At 41.9% G+C, this 20,430-nt stretch overlaps 1 protein-coding gene and 1 long non-coding RNA gene across 10 annotated transcripts in view; one reads left to right on the forward strand and one right to left on the reverse strand.

Moving 5' to 3' along the window:
* Positions 1-5,626, reverse strand: part of LOC112209503 (uncharacterized) — a 17,767-nt gene extending 12,141 nt beyond the window's left edge. The window contains exon 1 of the long non-coding RNA XR_002944325.3: positions 5,542-5,626. This is a non-coding gene — a long non-coding RNA (uncharacterized LOC112209503). The remainder of the gene's footprint in view (positions 1-5,541) is intronic.
* SCAF8 (SR-related CTD associated factor 8) overlaps positions 4,678-20,430 on the forward strand; it is a 175,651-nt gene continuing 159,898 nt past the window's right edge. For 2 of the 9 annotated variants that reach the window (XM_063813592.1, XM_063813590.1), the window contains exons 1-2: positions 4,678-4,827; positions 5,171-5,254. In XM_063813592.1, the coding sequence (XP_063669662.1) occupies positions 4,747-4,827; positions 5,171-5,254 (165 nt within the window). In that variant the 5' untranslated portion in view covers positions 4,678-4,746. Of the gene's footprint in view, positions 5,255-13,273; positions 13,337-20,430 lie in introns of all 9 variants that reach the window. The other 7 variants (XM_003311555.7, XM_063813589.1, XM_016956512.4 and 4 more) reach the window with 7 other exon arrangements.

Genomic DNA, 20,430 nt, shown 5'->3' on the forward strand with positions numbered 1-20,430 from the left:
TCAAGGTAAAACTGTGTTATATAGCATGTATCAGAATTTCCTTTTTTTTTTTTTGAGACAGAGTTTTGCTCTTGTCACCCAGGCTGGAGTGCAATGGCATGATCTCGACTCACTGCAACCTCCGCCTCCCAGGTTCAAGCGATTCTCCTGCCTCAGCCTCCCAAGTAGCTGGGATTACAGGAGCACACCACCACGCCTAGCTAATTTTTGTATTTTTAGTAGCGATGGGGTTTCACCATGTTGGCCAGGCTGGTCTCGAACTCCTGACCTCGGGTGATCTGCCTGTCTTGGCCTCCCAAAGTGTTGAGATTACAGGCGTGAGCCACCGTGCTGGGCCTTGAATTTCCTTCATTTTTTAAGGCTGAATATTCCATTGTACCACATTTTGTTTATCCATTCATCCATCAATGGACACTTGGGTTGCTGCCACCTTTTAATGATTGTGAGTAACACTGTTGTGAACATGCGTGTTCAAGTCTCTGCTTTCAGTTCTTTTGGCTACATACACATACGTGAACTTTCTAGATCACATGGCAATTCTATGCTTAGTTTTTTGAGGAACTGCCAAATAGTTTCCCACAATCTTTTAAAAATTATTTTATTGGTAGTATAATAATTCATTTGTCTCTATACCCTAATTTACTAAGCATTCTGGAATGTTTGCTTCCTAAGTTTTCTTTTTTCCAATTGGGTGGGAATTAGTTTTAATTTAGACAATGCTCCAGGTTTTTGCCCCATTTTAAAAGTACCTCATAAACATATATTATTCCTTCTAATAGCTGATAATTCACAAGTTTTTTTTTTTGTTTTTTTTGTTTTGCTTAGTGCTACCTCACAATTATCCCTTATCTAAGAAGTGCCCTGTCCATGGGAGCAAGTACCCTCTAGCTAGACCTATGCTTTCCAATATGGTAGCCACTAGCCACATACTTAAACATGAGTCAATTAAAGTAAAATAAAATTGGAAATTATCTTCCTCAGCTGCCCTAGCCATATTTCAAGTGCACAGTAGCCACACAGGGCTAGTGCTACTGAATTGGGCCGCACAGATTCAGACATTTCCATGACCCCAGAAAGTTCTATGGTGACTACTGCTCTAGACTATTTTTGACTCTGACCTCTTGGCCATGGCTGAATTCATTTCTATAAGTTACTCCCAGAAACTATTTAGTCCTCAGGGACAATCTGATGATAACATTTACAGGAGAACACCACAAACTTTAGATTATGAAATATCTCTTCCAATGACTGAAGTACTCCTGACCACTATTTCCTATCAGTCTTTTCAGAACCAAATTAGTGGTCAGTTTCTTGGTGATGGTCACCTAATCCAAGCTGGGTCAATGAAATTCCTTATTTCTTTCCTTGGGAATTTGGATTTGGGAAGGAAGAGGTCGTCATTCAGGTCCTCAAGTTGTCTAGAACTATAAAACCAAAAGTAATAGATTCCACTAGATAAAACAGAGAATTGGGTAAAGCAATAGAAAAATTAAGCAGATAAGCAGAGATTACATTGCCTCTTAGGTTTTCTATTTTGGTTCAAGTCCCTCCCTTGGACTCAGCTACATTTCTGACTTTTGGTTACATGAGAAAAACCTGTACTGTAATAATGAATTATTGTTTTATGCTTAAAGTAGCTCAAATTGGCTGGTTATACTGGCAATCAGAATCCTAGCATACATACATACACAAACACACACAGAGACACACACACACGGGTACTGTTTTCACACTCTGTATGTAGTTGTGTATAAATTTTGTATATAGTCATTGCACTGGAACCCCAGGCTCCCCTCTAACCTTTCTCTTGCTTTATCGCCTTCTTATATTAAGATTGTGTTTAGGCTGGGCGAGGTGGCTCATGCCTGTAATCCCAGCACTTTGGGAGGCCGAGGAGGGTGAATCGCCGGAGGTCAGGAGTTTGAGATCAGCCTGGCCAACATGGTGAAACCCCGTCTCTACTAAAAATACAAAAATTAGCCGAACGTGGTGTCGGGTGCCTGTAGTCCTAGCTACTTGGGAGGTTAAGGCAGGAGAATCGCTTGAACCCGGAAGGCGGAGGTTGCGGTGAGCCGAGATCGCGTCATTGCACTCCAGCCTGGGCGACAAGAGCAAAACTCAGTCTCAAAAAATAAATAAAAAATAAAACCCGGCGCGGCTATAATCCCAGCACTTTGGGAGGCCAAGGCAAGCGGATCACAAGGTCAGGAGATCAAGACCATCCTGGCCAACATGGTGAAACCCCGTCTCTACTAAAAATACAAAAATTAGCTGGGTGTGGTGGCACGTGCCTGTAATCCCCGCTACTCAGGAGGCTGAGGCACAAGAATCGCTTGAACCCAGAAGGTGGAGGTTGCAGTGAGCCGAGATCGTGCCACTGCACTCCAGCCTGGCGACAGAGCGAGACTCCGTCCGGCCCCTCCCTCCCTCCGCAAAAAAAAGATTGTGTTTAGGCTGCTCTCTGTATCTTCCCCCCCTGCTTACCCTGATCAAACTATGCCCTCTGTCACCATTCTGAATGCGGAAGCTTTATTAAATCAAATTGTGAAGCATGTTAACCACTGATTTTATCCTTTAGCTTGTATTGCATTTTAATTTCTCAGGCCTAAGTAATTCCATCAACACTCATTTCATGTATGACCTAATAAATAATCCCTCACAGGCCAAAGCAGCGCCTTTTTTTTCCGTTCTTTTCTTTTTGTTTCTCTTTTTGAGACAGAGCTTCACTCTTGTTGCCCCCGCTGGAGTGCAGTCACGCGATCTCGGCACGCTGCAACCTCCCCCTCCCGGGTTCAAGCGAATCTCCTGCCTCAGCCTCCCGAGTAGCTGGGACTACAAGGGCGTGCCACCACGCCTGGCTACTTTTTTTGTATTTTTAGTACAGACGGGGTTTCACCATATTGGCCAGGCTGGTCTCGAACTCCTAACCTCAGGTGATCCACCCGCCTTGGTCTCCCAAAGTGCTGGGATTACAGGCGAGAGCCACCACACCCGGCCTCAAAGCAGTGACTTCTGATTGTGAGAACCTGGCATGCACAGAACTGAGTGCAGTACTTTCTCAAGCCACAGTAAATGCTCCTTTAGATGGAGTGATTAGGAGACCTCTTTCAGGAAGATTGGAGGAGGAGTCAGCTATGGAAAGGACAAGAGCAACAGCACCCTGTGTGAAGAGACACAATTGTCCTACCTATGAAAACACTGCTTCTTGTCAAGTAACAGAAAGGCCAGTGTGGCAGGAGGAGAGTCAGGGAGCAAGGGAAGGTGGTGTGAGCTGCGGCAGGCTGGGCTGGGCCTTCAGGCCATGGTGAGAAGTTATGATGGTATCAGATGGGCAATGAGAAAGTATTTAAGGGATTTAAGTAAGGGAGTGACCTGATCTGATTTATCTAAGAAAAACATCCCTCGGCTACTGTCTGGAAATGAACTGTAGGAAGACAAGCAAGGGACCAGTTAGGAGGCTACTGCAAGTGTCAGTAAAAGATCATCATGGCTAGGCCTGAAGATGGGAGACGGTGGAGAAATCTGTGACAGAATTTGAGATTTTGAAGTAAATATAAAAGCACTTAGTGAGTTATCCCTGTTACCTTCTCAGTAGCCAGGCCCTATACTAAAGCTGCCAATGAAGTAGAATGAAGGCTCTGAAACCTCAAGAAGGGCCTTACTTCCCCAGTTTCACGGGGCTCTGCGCACAGCTCTTAGGAACTACCTTGATTCCAAAACTCTCCAAAAGTACGATCCTGCCCTTATGTTCCTCTCTCCCTTTGAGTGAATTTGGGAATGATTGTTGAAAAATGACTTTCAACAAGAGGACAGCAGTGTTCGGGGTTCCACGATACATCCCTATCTTTTAACATCGATAAATATTTTTAAATTGGTACCTTATTTTGCGCTGCACGAGAGAGAAGGCTTTTTACTAGCAGCATCTCCTAATCCATCTAAGAAATACTGTATTTACCTTTACTCCAAGTATCCTAGGGCAAAATTCCTTTAGAACAATTCATCTTCCGAAACAGACGGGTTCCCTTTTCACCTATTCAAGTGTTGTGCATTCTAGGGTCCCCTTCCCGCCTTGCAGACAAATGCACTCATTGTGCCACTCCAGTCCCTGGATCCTATGCAGCGGGCATTTCCTGCAAGGAGCTGCTGCATGCCTGTTTCCCTCGCCGCCTGCCACAACCCGAATCCAAGGCTTTGGTTTCTAATGTTCCCTCCCTGTGCAGTTAAAACAATTGAGTTCTGTTACTAAATAGATGACCAGGAACTTTTTCTTGGCGGAGGCTGCGGATGTTTAGGGAACTGTCCAGTAAAGTTGTGAAAAGCAACTAAACCCTGCCGCTTGTGCAAAAGGACCAATCCACCGGGAAACAAGGGAAACGCGCACATTTCCTCAACTTGCCGCTTCTTGGGCACGTTTAGGCTCTTCTTAGAGCCGCGCTTTGGAGTTGCCTCCTCCTGCTGTACAAACCCGCCGCGGCGTTCCCCCGGATGCCGCAGCGCTCGCTCCCGCGTCCGCGGGGCGCGGGGAGGGGGCGAGGCGCAGGGAGGGGGCGAGGCGCGGGCGGCCCCGGGGCCAAGGCGAGCGCCGCGGAGCCCAGCCGGGCCTCCGGGCGGCGACGCTCTGGCCCCAGCGCGCTCGATGGTTTCCGCGCGGCCGCCGGGGCCCGCACGGTCCAGTCGCCAGGGGGCGCGCTGGCCGGCGCCGCGGATCCCCGAGCTGCGCGGCCCGACTCGAGTCCGCCATATTGGATGCCGCAGCCGCTGCTGCCAGCGCTTCCTCCTCTGTCTTCGCCGAGCGGGGCTGGTTCCTGCGGCCCGAGCGGCGGGGAGGTGAAACAGGAGCCCGTCGGAGGAAGGGGAAGAAGGGAGTGGAGAGTGTAGGGGAAGGGGCTAGAGGGAGGGGGACCGAAACGGAGCGGGGCAGAGAAGAGAAGGCGCCGCGGCCCAGCCCCTCCCCCGCCCGCCGCCGACCCGCCCCGGCAGCGCCTCTGTTCCCTAGAACGGCGCTCCCCCCGCCCTAGCGGCCATGCCGGGGCCGCTCTGCCGCTGAGGGAGCCCTTCCTCGCCAGCGCGTGCCCTTCCACTCCGCCCCGAGGTCGCAGCGGCCCGCACTCCCGCCAGCGCCCCCTCCTCGCGGCCACGCAGCAGCCCGCGTCTCGCTCTCCCCACCCAGTGCAGTGGCCGCCGCCTCTTCCGCCGCCGGGCTCGGGGCCTCCGCAGCGACAACATGGAGGCCGTGAAGACCTTCAATAGCGAGGTTGGTATGGCAGCCGGGTTCCCCTGCTCCTGCCCGCACCACCCCCACCCCTGGTCGAGGCCGGGGCCCGGAGGGTGGGCGCGGGCCTGCGGGTTTTTTAAGGGTGGGGTGAGCGGTGGCTTAGCAGTGCCCGTGGGGGAGGGGTGTTTCTCCTCTGGGTGCCCCTCCCCCGGGTCCGGGAGGAGGGTTGGGGGAGGGCCGCCCTGGGGCGGAGGGAGGTTCTGGCGTCTCCGGCGTCCTATGGAATGGCTGCGGGCTTGGAGGGAAAGACCCGGTTGGGCCCTCACCCGGAGACTCCCGACAGGTCCCTCGAGGTCAGTTCCGCCGAGGCCTGGCCCGCCCACCTCCTTCCTGGGCCTTTGAGGATTTAAGTGGACGCTGGACATGACTCTCCAGACCTTCCCTGGTCCTCCCTGAGGCTAACACCGATTGGGGGCGGTGGGGGAAATGAACCAACGGGGTGTTGATCTGTGGTCACGTTACACGTAGTGTTTATAATTGAGGCATTGTTGACTAGGTAATTTGCCAGCTAGGGACTTGAGCTAATTGGATGGTTGGTAGGCAGGCAAAGGTTATTCTGCAATATCTTTTATTTTTACTCGCTCCTCTTCTAATCCATCACGACATAAAGACAAATGGTAGGGAGAGATCTGTGCATCGAGAGATGGAAGATTATGGGGGAAACATTTCTCGCTGGCTCATTCACGTGTCAAACGAGATTTTAAAAAGCAGATTCCATTTTCACTGTGTAGTTGAATTTACTAGTCTGGAAGAAGACAGGTTTTGATGTATTCAATTTCTTTTTAAACTCCGACTTCAATAGGCCTTAATATAAACATCACACATAGCAAGTACACGTCTGCACAGTCAGCATTAGTATCCCTACCTGTACGCCTTGGAAAGTGTAATTATGGCCGGGAACAGTGGCTCAGGCCTGTAATCCCAGCACTTTGGGAGGCCGAGGCGGGCCAATCACGAGGTCAGGAGTTCAAGACCAGCCTGGCCAACGTGGTGAAACCCTGTCTCTACTAAAAATACAAAAAATTAGCTGGGCGTAGTGGCAGGCACCTGTAATCCCAGCTACTTAGGAGGCTGAGGCAGGAGAATCGCTTGAACCTGGGAAGCGGAGGTTGCAGTGAGCCGAGATCTGCGCCACTGCAATCCAGCCCAGTGACAGAGTGAGACTCTGTCTACAAAAAAAAAAGAAAAAAAAAGAAAAAGTGTAATTATGCTGGTAACTAAATTAGCATAAATTTTATGAACTCTTAAAGTGCCAATACTTTATTCAATACTATGATTGTTAAAGAGTATCTTTAATATTTACCTCTTAAAATACGAGGCTTTTTGCTGTGACGGCCCAAATAGGACAGTACTTTTAAATGCCGTTGCATAGTTTTATCTTGTTTTAATTTCTTTAAAAACAAAAACAGTATTTGGGAATCTTAGCCAAGAGGCTAAACGGTAGATAATATTTGGGCTATTTTCAATAGCGGTGATACATAACTTTTTTTGGAAAGCATTTTCTCTTTTAATACTACCTTTTTAATTTTTAACATTGATAAATTAGAGCAATAGACTTGGGAATCATCTTCTTTTTTTTTTTTTGAGACAGAGTTTCGCTCTTGTTACCCAGGCTGGATCTCAGCTCACTGTAGCCTCCACCTCCCGGTTTCAAGCGATTCTCCTGCCTCAGTGTCCCGAGTAGCTGGGATTACAGGTGCACATCACCACGCCCCGCTAATTTTTGTATTTTTAGTAGAGACGGGGTTTCACCATGTTGGCCAGGCTGTTCTCAAACTCCTGACCTCAAGTGATCCGTCCGCCTTGGCCTCCCAAAGTGCTGAGATTATGGGCGTGAGCCACTGCGCCTGGTGTTTCATTTTTTTTCATAGCTATCTTTCTTTTTTTGAGGAGTGTCATTCTGTCACCCAGGCTGGAGTGCAGTGGTGTGATCTTGGCTCACTGCATCCTTTGCCTCCCGGGCCCAAGGGGTCCTCCTCTCACCTCAGCCCCCCCAAGTAGGTGAGGTTACAGGCCAATGTCACCACGCCCGTCATTTTTATTTTTTATAGAGAGGAGATCTTGTTATGTTGCCCAGGCTGGTCTTGAACTCCTGGGCCCAAGCGGTGCTTTCACCTTGGCATCCCAAGTGCTGGGATGACAGATGTGAGCCACCACGCCTGGGGGGTTTTGTTTTGTTTTGTTTTTTGCCCTCATTGGATTTAATTCCCGCTGCCACCCCCTTCCCCACACACACTTTGATGGGTGTCTGTCTTTGGGGGGGTTCCTAATAATGTGGTCCTCCCCCTCAAAGGGCCATCCAAGACATTTTTTTTTTTTTTTTTTTGAGACGGAGTTTTGCTCTTGTTGCCCAGGCTGGAGTGCAATGGCGAGATCTTGGCTCAATGCAACCTCCACCTCCTGGGTTCAAGCAATTCTCCTGCTTCAGCCTCCGGAGTAGCTGGGATTACAGGCACCCACCGCCATGCCCAGCTAGTTTTTTGTGTTTTTAGTAGAGATGGGGTTTCATCACGTTGGCCAGGCTGGTCTCGAACTCCTGACCTCAGGTGATCCACCTGGCTCGGCCTCCCAAAGTGCTGGGATTACAGGCGTGAGCCACTGCGCCTGGCCCATCCATGACGTTTTAAACAGTAGCTCCCAAATATTAGATGTAAACAAGTGGTTAGTGCACTATGGTTGGTCACAGTAGGGAAGAAATGTTAATTCCAGTTTTTCGTTTTAATATTAATTAAGGATAAGGGGGCCTAACATTTACATGTTTAGATAGGTGTTTCACCTGTTTTCTCATTTTACAGGAACTTGAGGTTTGTGGTAGTCCCATTTTAGTGTATGTAGCACTCTCCCATTTCCCCATATGGATTTCAAAGAACTTAAGTCTTGTAACTTCCTTATTTATTTATATGCTCTAACTTCACCGTGTTTCAAAGTGGAGTTAGCTTAAAAATAGCAGTACAGAGTCAGGGAGTTGAGGAAGGGAAATATATTTGAAGAAGATTCAGAAAAATACTTTTTTTTTAAACACAAAACAATACATAATACTGTTTTTTATTTTGAATGCTGTTTCTGTGAATGTTGTAATATTTGCTGATGTGTAGTAAACATTGTTATTGCAAATAAGTATATGCTGAGAAGTAGTTCAGTAATGATTGTTTTCCATTAAATTATGTGTTACAAATTACAAAAATTAAAAAGGAATTCTAGTTGCAGGATTAGGAGAAAAGGATGTTTTCGACGCTCATAGTTTGGCTTTTAAAGGTGTTTATCTTTGGGCTTAATCCATCACAACTTCTCTGCTAAATTTAAAGGTATCTTTGAAACATTGAATTGTCAATTCCATTTGCTTTGTAAGGAATCAAAATTTAGCTCTAAGAATAATCAGGAATGTTTGTCAACAAGATATTTTGATACTTCACCTTAAAATATTTAAAATAGGCTGGGCTCGATGGGTCATGCCTGTAATCCCATCCCTTTGGGAGGCCGAGGTGGGCAGATGACTTGAGCTCAGGAGTTCCATGCTAGCCTGGCCAGCATGGCGAAACCCCCATCTCTACAAAACAACAACAACAACACAAATTAGCTGGTCACGGTGGCATGTGCCTGTAGTCCCAACTTGGGTGAAGGGGGTGTAAAGGAGGGGGCAGGTGCTGAGGTGGGAGGATCTCATGACCCAGGAAGGTGGAGGCTGCAGTGAGCTGCACCACTACACTCTGGCCCGGGCAACAGTGCGACCCTGAATCAGAAAAATTGAGACAGGTACTCGCTGTTGACAGGTCACCACGCCGGGCTAATTGTTTTTGTTTTGTAGAGATGGGGTTTTGCCATGTTGCCCTGGCTGGTCTTGAACTCCTGAGCTCCGGTGATCTGCCCACCTCCCCTCCCAAAGTGCTGGGATTACAGGCCTAAGCCGTGGTGCCTGCCCCAAATTAAATGTTTAAAATACAAAATACTTAACCTTTTATGGCTTGCTAAGGCTCAGGTTTTTCCAGACTGAATTTTGTCACCCCCATCTTTTAATTTTGTGGAGATCATTGGTTTGAAAACCAGGAAGATGCCAGAGACTTTAGGAATACAGATTTTTGTGAATTGTGGGTGTGTGTCTGTAGTCTTAGCTACTTGGGAGGCTGAGGTGGGAGGATCTGTTGAGCCCAGGAGTTCGAGGCTATAGAGTGCAATTACTGCACCTGTGAATAGCCACTGCACTCTAGCCTGGGCAACAGTGTGAGACTCTGCTTCAAAAAAAAAAAAAAAAGAAAAAACCCCAATAATACAGATTTTTAATCTGCAAACTGTGGATGAGTTTCAGCTATGAAAATCCCAGACTTTATGCAAGATATGTATGAGTTGTTTTTGTCATGTCTACCCTCCCTACCATAATTTCTCAAAGGAGTTGACCTTTCACTTCTGTGTTAAAAATTACTATGTCAGAAGATCCTTTAATTGTGCAGGAATTATGTGGTAAATTTTTCTTCTCACGAGTTAAATGAGATTTAGGCTCAATAATTTATTTTTTAAGTGCCCCATGCTAATTTTGTGGGAGAAAAATAATTTCTATTTAAACATCATCACTGTGATGAAAGTTTAATCCCATGACCACTACTTTCAATTCTGAAATGATGGAAGACTTAAGTTCAGATTAGAATACAAGATTTCCTCAGAGGCAATGGGTGAGCAGTTAACCATAAGAGAATTATGAGTGCAAGCTATTGCAGTTGCTGCTGCTCTAAGATGGTGGCACTTGTAATGATTTAGCATTTCTTCCTAGTGAAAAGGGTCGCAGATTGAACTGCCTAAATCTGTGGATTACTTTGGAACTGCATTGATTGCTGGAATGCAGCAGTTTTATGTGAGCTGCATATCTATACTCTGTACTTAAGAATGATCACTATGTGGAGGTCATTCTGGTAGGATCTTGTTCTATTGTTTTTTTTGTTTCCTTTTTTGTTTCTTTGAAAAGGGGTCGTGAGACAGTGGCAGTGCATGACCCATTCTTTCCTTTAGTTTGAGAGGGCATTTTAAAATACAGCAGATTGTTGTTGTTATTGTTTAAGACTGAGTTTCTCTTGCCCAGGCTAGAGTGCAAGGACAGGATCATAGCTTACTGTAACCTCGAACTCCTGGGCTCAAGTGATCTTCCTGCTTCAGCCTCCTGAGTAACTAGGAATACAGGCATGTGCCACTATGCACACCTAATTTTTAAATTTTTTGTAGGGAAGGGTGGGGGGTGTCAATATGTTGTCCAGGCTTTTCTTGAACTCCCGGCTTTTAATGATGCTGCTGTGTTGACCTCCCAAAGTACTGGGATTACAGGTGTGGGCCACTGCCCCTGGCCAGATTCTTTTAAATTTTAAGTACTTAAAAAAAACAAAAAACAAACGTAGTTCCTTTACCATTAATCACACTTCAAAAAAGTTAACAGTAAATCTTTAATATAATAAAATACCAATCAGTGATCTATTTTTTTCAGGTCCTTTGTATAGCTAGTGTATTACAATGTAGCCTTTCCCCCATGATCTATTTCTCTTGCTGCTCTGAATAGGCTGAGTGGGAAGATGTAGGACCGGATATGTAGGTTTGAGATATGTCAGAATAATAATTTCAGTTTAATTTCTGGATTTACCTTAGTTAATAAATTGAGAGGATTCTGTTACCTTTAGTTATATTTAGGATACCTAAATTCTTAGTATTTTTTGTCTTTGGGATCCTTTTGGATAGATTAATCTTTAAACTGTTACAGGATGCAGGCTTTCCAGAATCAATTTAATATCCACTACATTTTTCTGTTCTATAAAGTGAACTCCCATCTCCACTTTATTTTACTTCCAAATTTGTATCCAGGGTGGGTATTTTGTCTAACTATAGGACTTTTTATAATCTCACCAACATCTAGTAGTAGACATGGCTTGGTAGAGAAAAGTGGAAAAGGTAGAGGGAATAATATAAACATGTGAAATTTGTTTTTAGTTTATTTTTCCTTTGTTGATGGTTCAGGATAGGGAATTTATGGGAAGCAGCTATAAAACACTGCATTTGTCTTTTATTTTCATCTACCAGGGAATCTGTCTCTGCTTTTCCTTTCCTATTATCATTTTCTAGAGGGAGTTCTGGTTAATTCTGTCAATCAGGCTATATTTTTTTTCTTTTTACCTTGTGAAAGTCCTTTAAAGATGTAGCATATTAATTAGTATTATAAAGGAAGGAAGTCTTTCACTAACCCCTTTCTGCTCATATGAGAACCCAAGATCTAAGTATCTTGGGAACTATTGATATTTTGGGCTGGATACTTGTTTGCTTGGGGAGCAGTCCTATGCATTCCAGGATGTTTACAGCATCCCTGGCCTCTATGCATTAGATGCCACTAGCACCCTCCACAATTATGACAGCCAAAAATGTTTCCAGACATTATTAAATGTTTCTTTGGGGGCACAGTGACCCTGGTCCAGAATCACTGATTTAGGTCTCCTGTTAAACTGTCTTAAAACACTGTGCTTTTTCTTCCAGTGATCATAGCAATTTTAAGTAATTTTAATAGTCTTTACCACTAGATAATAAGCTCTATGAGGACAGTGACTGTATTTCCTTTGTTTCATGTCCTTGGTTCATAGCACAGTATCTCAATATACAGTATATATGTGAAGTAAAGATTTTTTTTTCTTTTTCTTTTTCTTTCTTTCTTTTTTTTTTTGAGACTGGGTCTTGCTGTCATCCAGGCTCGAGGGCAGTGGTGCCATCAGGGCTCACTGCAACCTCTGCCTCTGCCTCAAGCAATTCTCCCACCTCAGCCTCCTGAGTAGCTGGAACCACAGGCATGCACCTTCATGCCTGGGTAATTGTTGTGTTTTGAATAGAGATGGGGTCTTGCCATATTGCCCAGGCTGGTATAGAACTCCTGGTCTCAAGAGACCTGCCCACCTTGACCTCTCAAAGTGCTGGAATTATAGGCGTGTGCCACCATGCCTGGCCGCTAAGTAAAGATTTCTTGAAGGAATGGATGCAATCCTAGGTAGCTAAATGACCTTGGCCAAGGTAGTTAACATTTCTGAACATCTGGTTATTACTTTGGGGAGGAGAGTTGCAGAGGGAACTAGTCCATTGAAGATTTCAGTTAGGTTAAGTCCATTGTGAGTTTTATGTTGTCTAGTAATTATGTTATTTTCAAGTCTGATTTTGCTGTTTTTCTGTTTGAAATGACATATAGAAGTTTTTTTCTTACATTAAAAATAGAATACAAGGATAATTGAAACTGATAATGGTTTTGAGAGACTGCATGATTTGAGAGTGTTAATCACGCATCATTAAATATAAAAAAATTTTAGGCATGATGGAAATGCATGTTTCGTGGAGTTCAATTATTTCATTCTAGACTAGCATTGAATTGGTTATAGTAATTGTGATTAACATTTAGGGGACTTTATAGCCCCAGTGTCCCAAAGAGTCATATTCTATGATCATTTGCTTCTTTTTTTTTTTGAGATGGAGTCTTGCTTCTTTGCCCAGGCTGAAGTGCAGAGGCATGATCTTGGCTCACTGCAACCTCCGCCTCCTGGGTTCAAGCAATTCTCCTGCCTCAGCCTCCCCAGTAGCTGGAATTACAGGCATGTACCACCACACCCGGCTAATTTTTGTAATTTTAGTAGAGACGGGGTTTCACCATGTTGGCCAGGCTGATCTCGAACTCCTGACCTCAAGTGATCCGCCCGCCTCGGCCTCCCAAAGTGCTGGGATTACAGGTGTGAGCCACCGCGCCGGGCCCGTTTGCATCTTTTTCGGAAGGGGTATCGGTGGCTTAGAATTAGTGATAGTATTACTAGTTGTATGTACAATTTCAGATATCTCTTTCTAAGGCCAGTTATGCTGTTTTGGACAACTTCTAACTCATAATGGTGTGAAAGAATGTAATCAACCTTGACCTTGAACACTGGCTGAGCTCCTGAACTTTTAAGTGAGCTCATTTTGTCTGGTTTTGTGTTCTCAACATCTTTCTCTACTCCTCTCTCTCAGGATTGTGCCTCTACTCCTGCTTGTACAGACTGCTTTTCCAGCAGCATGGACACAAGAAGCATAGTAAGATGATGATAACCCACATAAGGCAGGCCCTTTGGAATATGTTAGGTTTCAATTGGTAGTGGAATAGTGTATTTGATTATATGGTTAGTACTTGGGAAGCAGAATGAAGTTTGTCACTTAGAATAGATTGGTAGTCTTAAAAGAGAGCGTCTAGGGAATAAGTTGAATTGCTTCACAAAAAATAGGTTAATTGGAGAAAAAAGTTTTATGCTCAATAGTGAGCATAAATCATATATATATATAAATTTCTGTTATGTTTACTTGTATTCTGCTCCATGTGATTTTACAAAAGAGAACTATTTGAGTGAATTGCAGACCTCTTAATTGAATAATAAAATACACCTTTTGAAGAATTTCTTTGAACTATAAGATGACAAATTATTGACATATATGCTATAGGAATAAAGAATTGAATTTTTGATTTTCTAATTATAGAGGCAGCAGATTGTGGTAGAGGTACTATTGGTTATGAGAAATAAATGCTGATGAGAAATGTTTCTATAGTTTGTGATTTCGTACCTAAATGGATTCTGTCTCATATTTGATGGTAAACATGATGCATTTGCTTTTTCTGATTTTGATTTTATGCATTTGTTTTGTCTTTCTAATTTTGTTTTATAAGAGTTTCTGATACAGCCATCCTTTAAACTTAAGGAAGGCTATGTAAATGTATTAAAATACCTATTATAGGTCAGGAAAAATCTCAGTAACTTTGACATTTCTTTATTTATTCAGAATGGGGACTATGTTGCTCATGTTCTCTAAAGACAATTTTGACTATTAAGTTGATGTATGACAAATTTGTTTTTAAAATAATTCTGCAACTTAATGTGATTTATATAGATTGACTTGAAAGATGTAGGATTTCATTCTTTCATTAATTTGTTCATGCATGTAACTAATATTTAATGAACATGTATCGCGGCCTAGGGATTTTTTTTTTCCATCTCCTGGGATATAGTGGTAAACCAGACAAGCAAAAACCATGCCCTCTTGGAGCCTATGTTGTTGTGATTCTTTTCCTTTTGTCTCATTAGCAGTTTGTGTATTGAACTTGCTGCAGAGCTGGGGAGGCTGTGCAGGCATTACTGACTCCAGCATGGCTTCTTTGCTAGGGACTATGTTGTTTGCAGCCTGATCCGTTCTTAGCATTTTGCCTCTTAGAGTCCAGATTGCCTGTCCACTGTTCAAAATAGAGACTGAACAGGTAGACTTAGTTAAATGATTTTTCAAACAGTGGGAAAATATGACTAGCTACATTGTTTTATACAAAATTGTCTGTTATATATGTTTTAAAATCTCCATTTGATATTTTGGAATCTTAACTATTTCTTGTAAAATACAGCTTTAAGAATGTTTTCTTTTGTCCGTGAGAATCATTAGTCTCCACATGCATGATTTTAAAAAGCAACTATTCTTAAGTGGAGACCAAACCTTATGAATTTAGAAGAATAAACTAATAAGTATTTTCATTTTTAAAGCAAGCTTTTTTAAGTACCTGAGAAATTTGATGTCCTTTTTATAAATATTTTCTGAATTTGATGTGATTCCTCAGGGTTCATTTGAGTAGCTTATCAATGAAAGATGAAATAGTTTGCCATGTACTTTAGTGTGTAGAACTTGGGAAATAAAGATTTCTGTACAGTGATCAATGTCTCAGAGGTTGACCAAATCCTAATTAATGGCTTTCTTTGATCTAGCAATGTTTTTGATACCATCAAGTTTTATGGTTAAGAAAAAATAGACATAAGTGTTTGAGTTTGTTGAAATATTTTAAATATATGAGTAAAATCCTCTGGAGTAAAAAAATTTTTTTAAATCTTTTTTGCCCTTCAAGTGAGTTTTGAATAAGTAATTTTTTTTTTTTACATATCAAAACATGATGTAGCAAATGTCTAGTTTCTGTAACAGCTGCTCACTATGATGAAAAAAATCTGTCTTACATATTTTTGAAGTACTTTTAATTTACCAAACATTTATTAGAAGTTAACCACTTTACTGGGCACGGTGGCTCACGCCTGTAATCCCAGCACTTTGGGAGGCCAAGGTGGGTGGATCACGAGGTCAGGAGTTTGAGACCAGCCTGGCCAACATGTTGAAACCCTGTCTCTACTAAAAATATAAAAATTAGCCAGGCGTGGTGGCGTGCACCTGTAATCCCAGCTACTCAGGAGGCTGAGGCAGGAAATCGCTTGAACCGGGGAGGGAGAGGTGGCAGTGAGCTGAGATTGCACCACTGCACTCCAGTCTGGGCAACAGAGCAAGACTCTGGCTGGGTGTGGGTGGGGGTTGGTGGGGGGAAGTTAACCACTTTATCAAAACATCTTATGTACACAAGTCTATGTACCTACTGTGTACTCACAAAAATTAAAAAGCAAAAAAAGGAGGTATTAGAAAAAAGTGAACCACTTTATAATATGTAGTGTTTTATACTCTGCCCTCTTTTTCTGCAGCCATTACCATGTTTCCGTGGATCTTTAGTATTAACTTTGTGAGAATGGTTGGATAGGTGTCATCCCATTTTACAGACAAGGAAACTGAGGCCCAACAGTTGTGATTTTTCCAAGGAAATGCAGTTCTGTAAGCATTAGAGCAGGGATTAGAAGGACCTAGTTCTCAACCCCTGGTGCTAGGTGTAAAGGGGAACCATCATTCAATTTTTCATAGGTTTTTTTGGTTGGTTGTTTTGTTTTTACTGGTATAATGTCCAAATACAAATTTATTTTTTCCTCATTCTTTTTATAACTTCACATTCATAGAAAAATAGTAAGAATGATGAATAATTTTTGTGTATACTTCATCCAGATTTCTGTGCCTCCTGTAACCATGTTTGCTTTCTTACTGTCTCTTCACATACAAATGAACACATAATTTCTTTTCTGAACATTTTGAGAATAAATTGCAATTCATGGTACCCTTTACCTCTAAATAACTCTGTGTATTTTAAAAACAAGTGCATTTTATTTAACTATAGTACAATGATCAAAATCAAGAAACTAACTTTGATACAATACTGTTGTCTGTAGATCATATTCAGATTTCACTAATCATACCAATAATGTCCTTACTAGAGTAAATTCTACGTCACACCTTACATTCACTTGTCTTAGTCTCCCTTAATGTGAATCAATTGGTTACTCCTCTGCTCTTGTATGACCTTTGAGATGATATTTGATTAAAATAGGCCAGTATTTTTAGAATTGCTTTAATATTGATTTGCTGCTGCTTCATGATTAGTTTTGGGTTCTGTATTTTTGGCAGAAACACTCCAGGAGTAATATTGTATTCCTCTCAGCACACCATATCAGGAATCATGTTGTCCATATATTCCATTAATAGGGATGTAGAGCTTTTGTTTATTATTATTTTTTAAATAGACAGGGATCTTGCTCTGTTGCCCAGGTTTGAGTGCAGTGGTGTGATCATGGCTCACTGCAGCCTCGAACTTCTGGGCTTAAGCAGTCCTTTGACATCAGCCTTCTGAGTAGCTGGGACTACAGGTGCATGCCACCATGCCTGCCTGATTTTTTAGATTTTTGGTAGAGAGGAGGTCGGGCTATGTTGCTCAGGCTGGGGTGTTAATTTTTATCTGCAGGGTTTCCCTACTGTGTAGTTACTGTCTTTCCTTTGTAACTATTAATAGTATCTTCTGGGGAGATACTTTGATGCAAATACCTTGCTACTTGTCAAATTTTCACCACTTGTTTTGGTGTCGTCTTATCTGAATCAGAACTAATGGTGATTGCCACATGGTGATTTTCTGAGTCTTATCATTTTTGTATTTATTAGTTTGCATTCTCTACAAGCTTTCCCATTTATATATATAGGTGTATATGCATATTAGTATGAACTCATGGTGTTTTTTGTTTTTTGTTTTATTTGGCGACAGAGTCTCACTCTGTCACTGTCACCCAGGCTAGAGTGCAGTGGCTTGATCTCAGCTCACTGCAGCCTCCACCTCCCAGGTTCAAGCGATTCTCGTGCCTCAGCCTCCTGACTAGCTGGAGCCACAGGCACACAACACCATGCCTGGATAATTTTTGTATTTTCAGTCGAGTCGAGGTTTTGCCATGTTGGCCAGGCTGGTCTTGAACTCCTGGCCTCAAGTGATCCATCTGCCTTGGCCTCCCAAAGTGCTGGGATTACAGGTTTAAGCCACCGCACCCAGCTAAACTCATGGATTTTTTCTTAATTCACTGAGTTATCTTTACACTCTGATTGTCTCAGTTTTGACTAGGCAAGCTGGCTCCTTTGTCCTTTTGACAAGTCCTCATTATTTTTTGAGTTGTCTTATTCTCTAGTGTAATAAAATACTCCCACCCCAGCCTGGGAATCAGCCATTTCTCTAGTTTCTTTTAGTGTGTGTATATCTATCAATAGATAGAACTGTAAATTATATATATATACATACATTCTCTTTCTCATCTGTTTTGTATCCGTTTATCTAAAAAGCCATGAATTCATCATAGTATCTTCAATTCCAGTCAAACACAGTAGGGTTCATTCTAGCTTTCCCTCTTTCCAAGTTTGTCTTCGACAGCAAGAACCCTGGCTTTTGTTATCTACAATATATTTACTTATTATTTGTTCATTCCTGAAATACATAGAAAGTAGTTTCAGAATTGCTAAAGCATATATCTGTAAACAAACCTATTAATTAGAGTTTGTTTATAATTCATTTTTTGTTTTTGCCTAAGGGCATGTAGTTAAAATACTATGTACAAACATTACTTGGTTAGTTTTCTCCCCCACTTAAAGTGGTTTTGCTATTAATTTGAAATAGAGTTAGGTTCAAGTTTTTCTGTTTATATTCCATTTTGACTTTTTTCCTCTTTCATCCTTGTTTGCTATTTTTTTAGTATGTGAAACATTAAAGATAAATTAACTTTAATCATTTACTTTTCCTAGCTTCAACGTCATAACTACTTATGCTCTGATAAAAAACCAAAACAGCAAAGCATTTATTTAACATTCTTCAGATAACATTCTAAAATTCAGGGGCATAGATATGGAGAAGGATTTAGGTAAGAGATCCAATAGTGCAGATTCTACTGATGGGTGAAAGAAAGTATATATTTAGAGAAAATTTATTCTCTTATGAGTGGAATCTCCAGTCCAGGGGGCAGCAGACTTTGTAGAGTATTAGTAAATATTTTAGGTGTTGTGGGCCTCTTTGTATATTCTTTGTCTTTTACAAAGCTTAAAATATAGAACCGTGCGGCTGAGTGTGGTGGTTAGGCCTGTAATCCCAGCGCTTTGGGAGGCTGAGGCGGGCTGATTGCTTGAGATCAGGAGTTCCAGACCAGCCTTGGCAATATTGTGAAACAATATGTCTCTACAAAAAATATTAATGCAAAAAAATTAGCTGGGTATGGTGATGCATGTCTATAGTCCCAGCTACTTGGGAGGATTGCTTAATCCAGGGAGGTGGAGGTTGCAGTGAGTTGAGATTGTGCCACTTTACTCCAGCCTGGGTGACAGAGCAAGACCCTATCTCAAAACAAAACAAAAAATCCCATATAGGTATACATATACCATCCTTAGTTTGAGGGCCCATCAAAACAGGCCAAAGGCTATGCTTTGCTGGGCTCAGCAGTAAACTTAGAAACCCGAGAACTTGATTAATAACTTGCTACTTGTAAACAAGAATTATAATCGAGCAGAACAGTATAGCTCATAAAGGCCTTATAGTGCTTATTTTAACATCAAAAACAGAGCAAAACAACTTGAAAAGCTGCCTGGTGGAAATATTCATTTAACACATTTTTTTTTGCATTGACCATGTGCAGATACTATTTTAGGCACTAGGATTCAACAGTGTACAAAACAAACCAAATGAAAAACCAAAACAAGCCTCTGCCTTCATGGAGTTTACATTTCATTTTTGTGTGTGAGTGTGTGTGTGTGTGTGTGTGTGTACTAGAAATGCATGTTTGTTTTTCCTCATTTAGTGCCATTTTATTTATTGAAAGTTGTTTACATTTTAATTGCAGAGAGGATTCTTGTTGGGAAAGTTGATTTAAAAAATTAAGCAAAGGGGACAAAATTTTAAAAGGTTAGCTCATTGCTTTCTATCTCTTCCTTTTTTGTGAAGTGTAATATTTATTTGAAAGTGATTCTTAGTCATTATGATTTCAATGTGTTACTGCACTCGCTAAGGGAAGACAATAAAATAAAACTGCACTAATTGGCACAAACAACCCAGACCTAATTTAGTGATAAGTACATGTGCATTATGGAACTTTTAAAAAATATTATTCACATACATAAAAAGGCTTTAATGAATAAATGAGAAGGAGAATAATTGCTATCCAAAGTTGGGAGCCGCTGTGGATATAGTTGCTTACGTGGTTTTCTTAAAATAGGGACAAAGTTTACTAATAGGACTAGTATTTATTTACTAAATGTTAATAAAAGCTCAAGAACTGTTTGCAGATTATCCATCTTGTCTCTGGCTGAATATCAGCACCTTTGAATAAAAATTGTCGAGATGAATTTTTACCATGTTACTTTTTTTTTTTTTTTCTGAAATGACTTCTATGAGTGGTTTTTAAATTTGCCTTTGTAAAGATTATTAATATCTTTGGCTTTTCTTTAACATCAAGAAATAAGGTTTTAATTTTTATAGCAATTTCTGTTGAACAAGAAATTCCAAATCCTTATTCTCATTTTATGAGATAACTCAGAAGTTTTTAGAAGCCTGTCTCTGTTTTGGTGGTAATTTCAAGAATGAAAGTTGTGAGCAACTTAGCTGAAGAGTAGTAAAATCCTAAAGGAGTTGTTTAGAGGCTGCAGCATCATGCTTGTGCAAAATTTCCTAATCAGTACTTTGATTTATTTGCAAAAGCAAAGAATTAAATGTCTGAGTCCTCTTAGAGCTGTAACAGTTTATTAATTCCAAATAATCCTATGGGTGAAGGCCTATGAATAAAATGTCTTTTTTTTTGAGACGGAGTTTTCTCTGTCGCCCAGGCTGGAGTGCAGTGGCGCCATCTTGGCTCACTGCAACTTCTGCCTCCTGGGTTCAAGTGATTCTCCTGCCTCAGCCTCCCGAGTAGCGAGGATTACGGGCATGGTGCCACCATCCTTGA

The sequence above is a fragment of the Pan troglodytes genome, chromosome 5 (genome assembly GCF_028858775.2).
Source record: "Pan troglodytes isolate AG18354 chromosome 5, NHGRI_mPanTro3-v2.0_pri, whole genome shotgun sequence".
NCBI lineage: Eukaryota > Metazoa > Chordata > Mammalia > Primates > Hominidae > Pan > Pan troglodytes.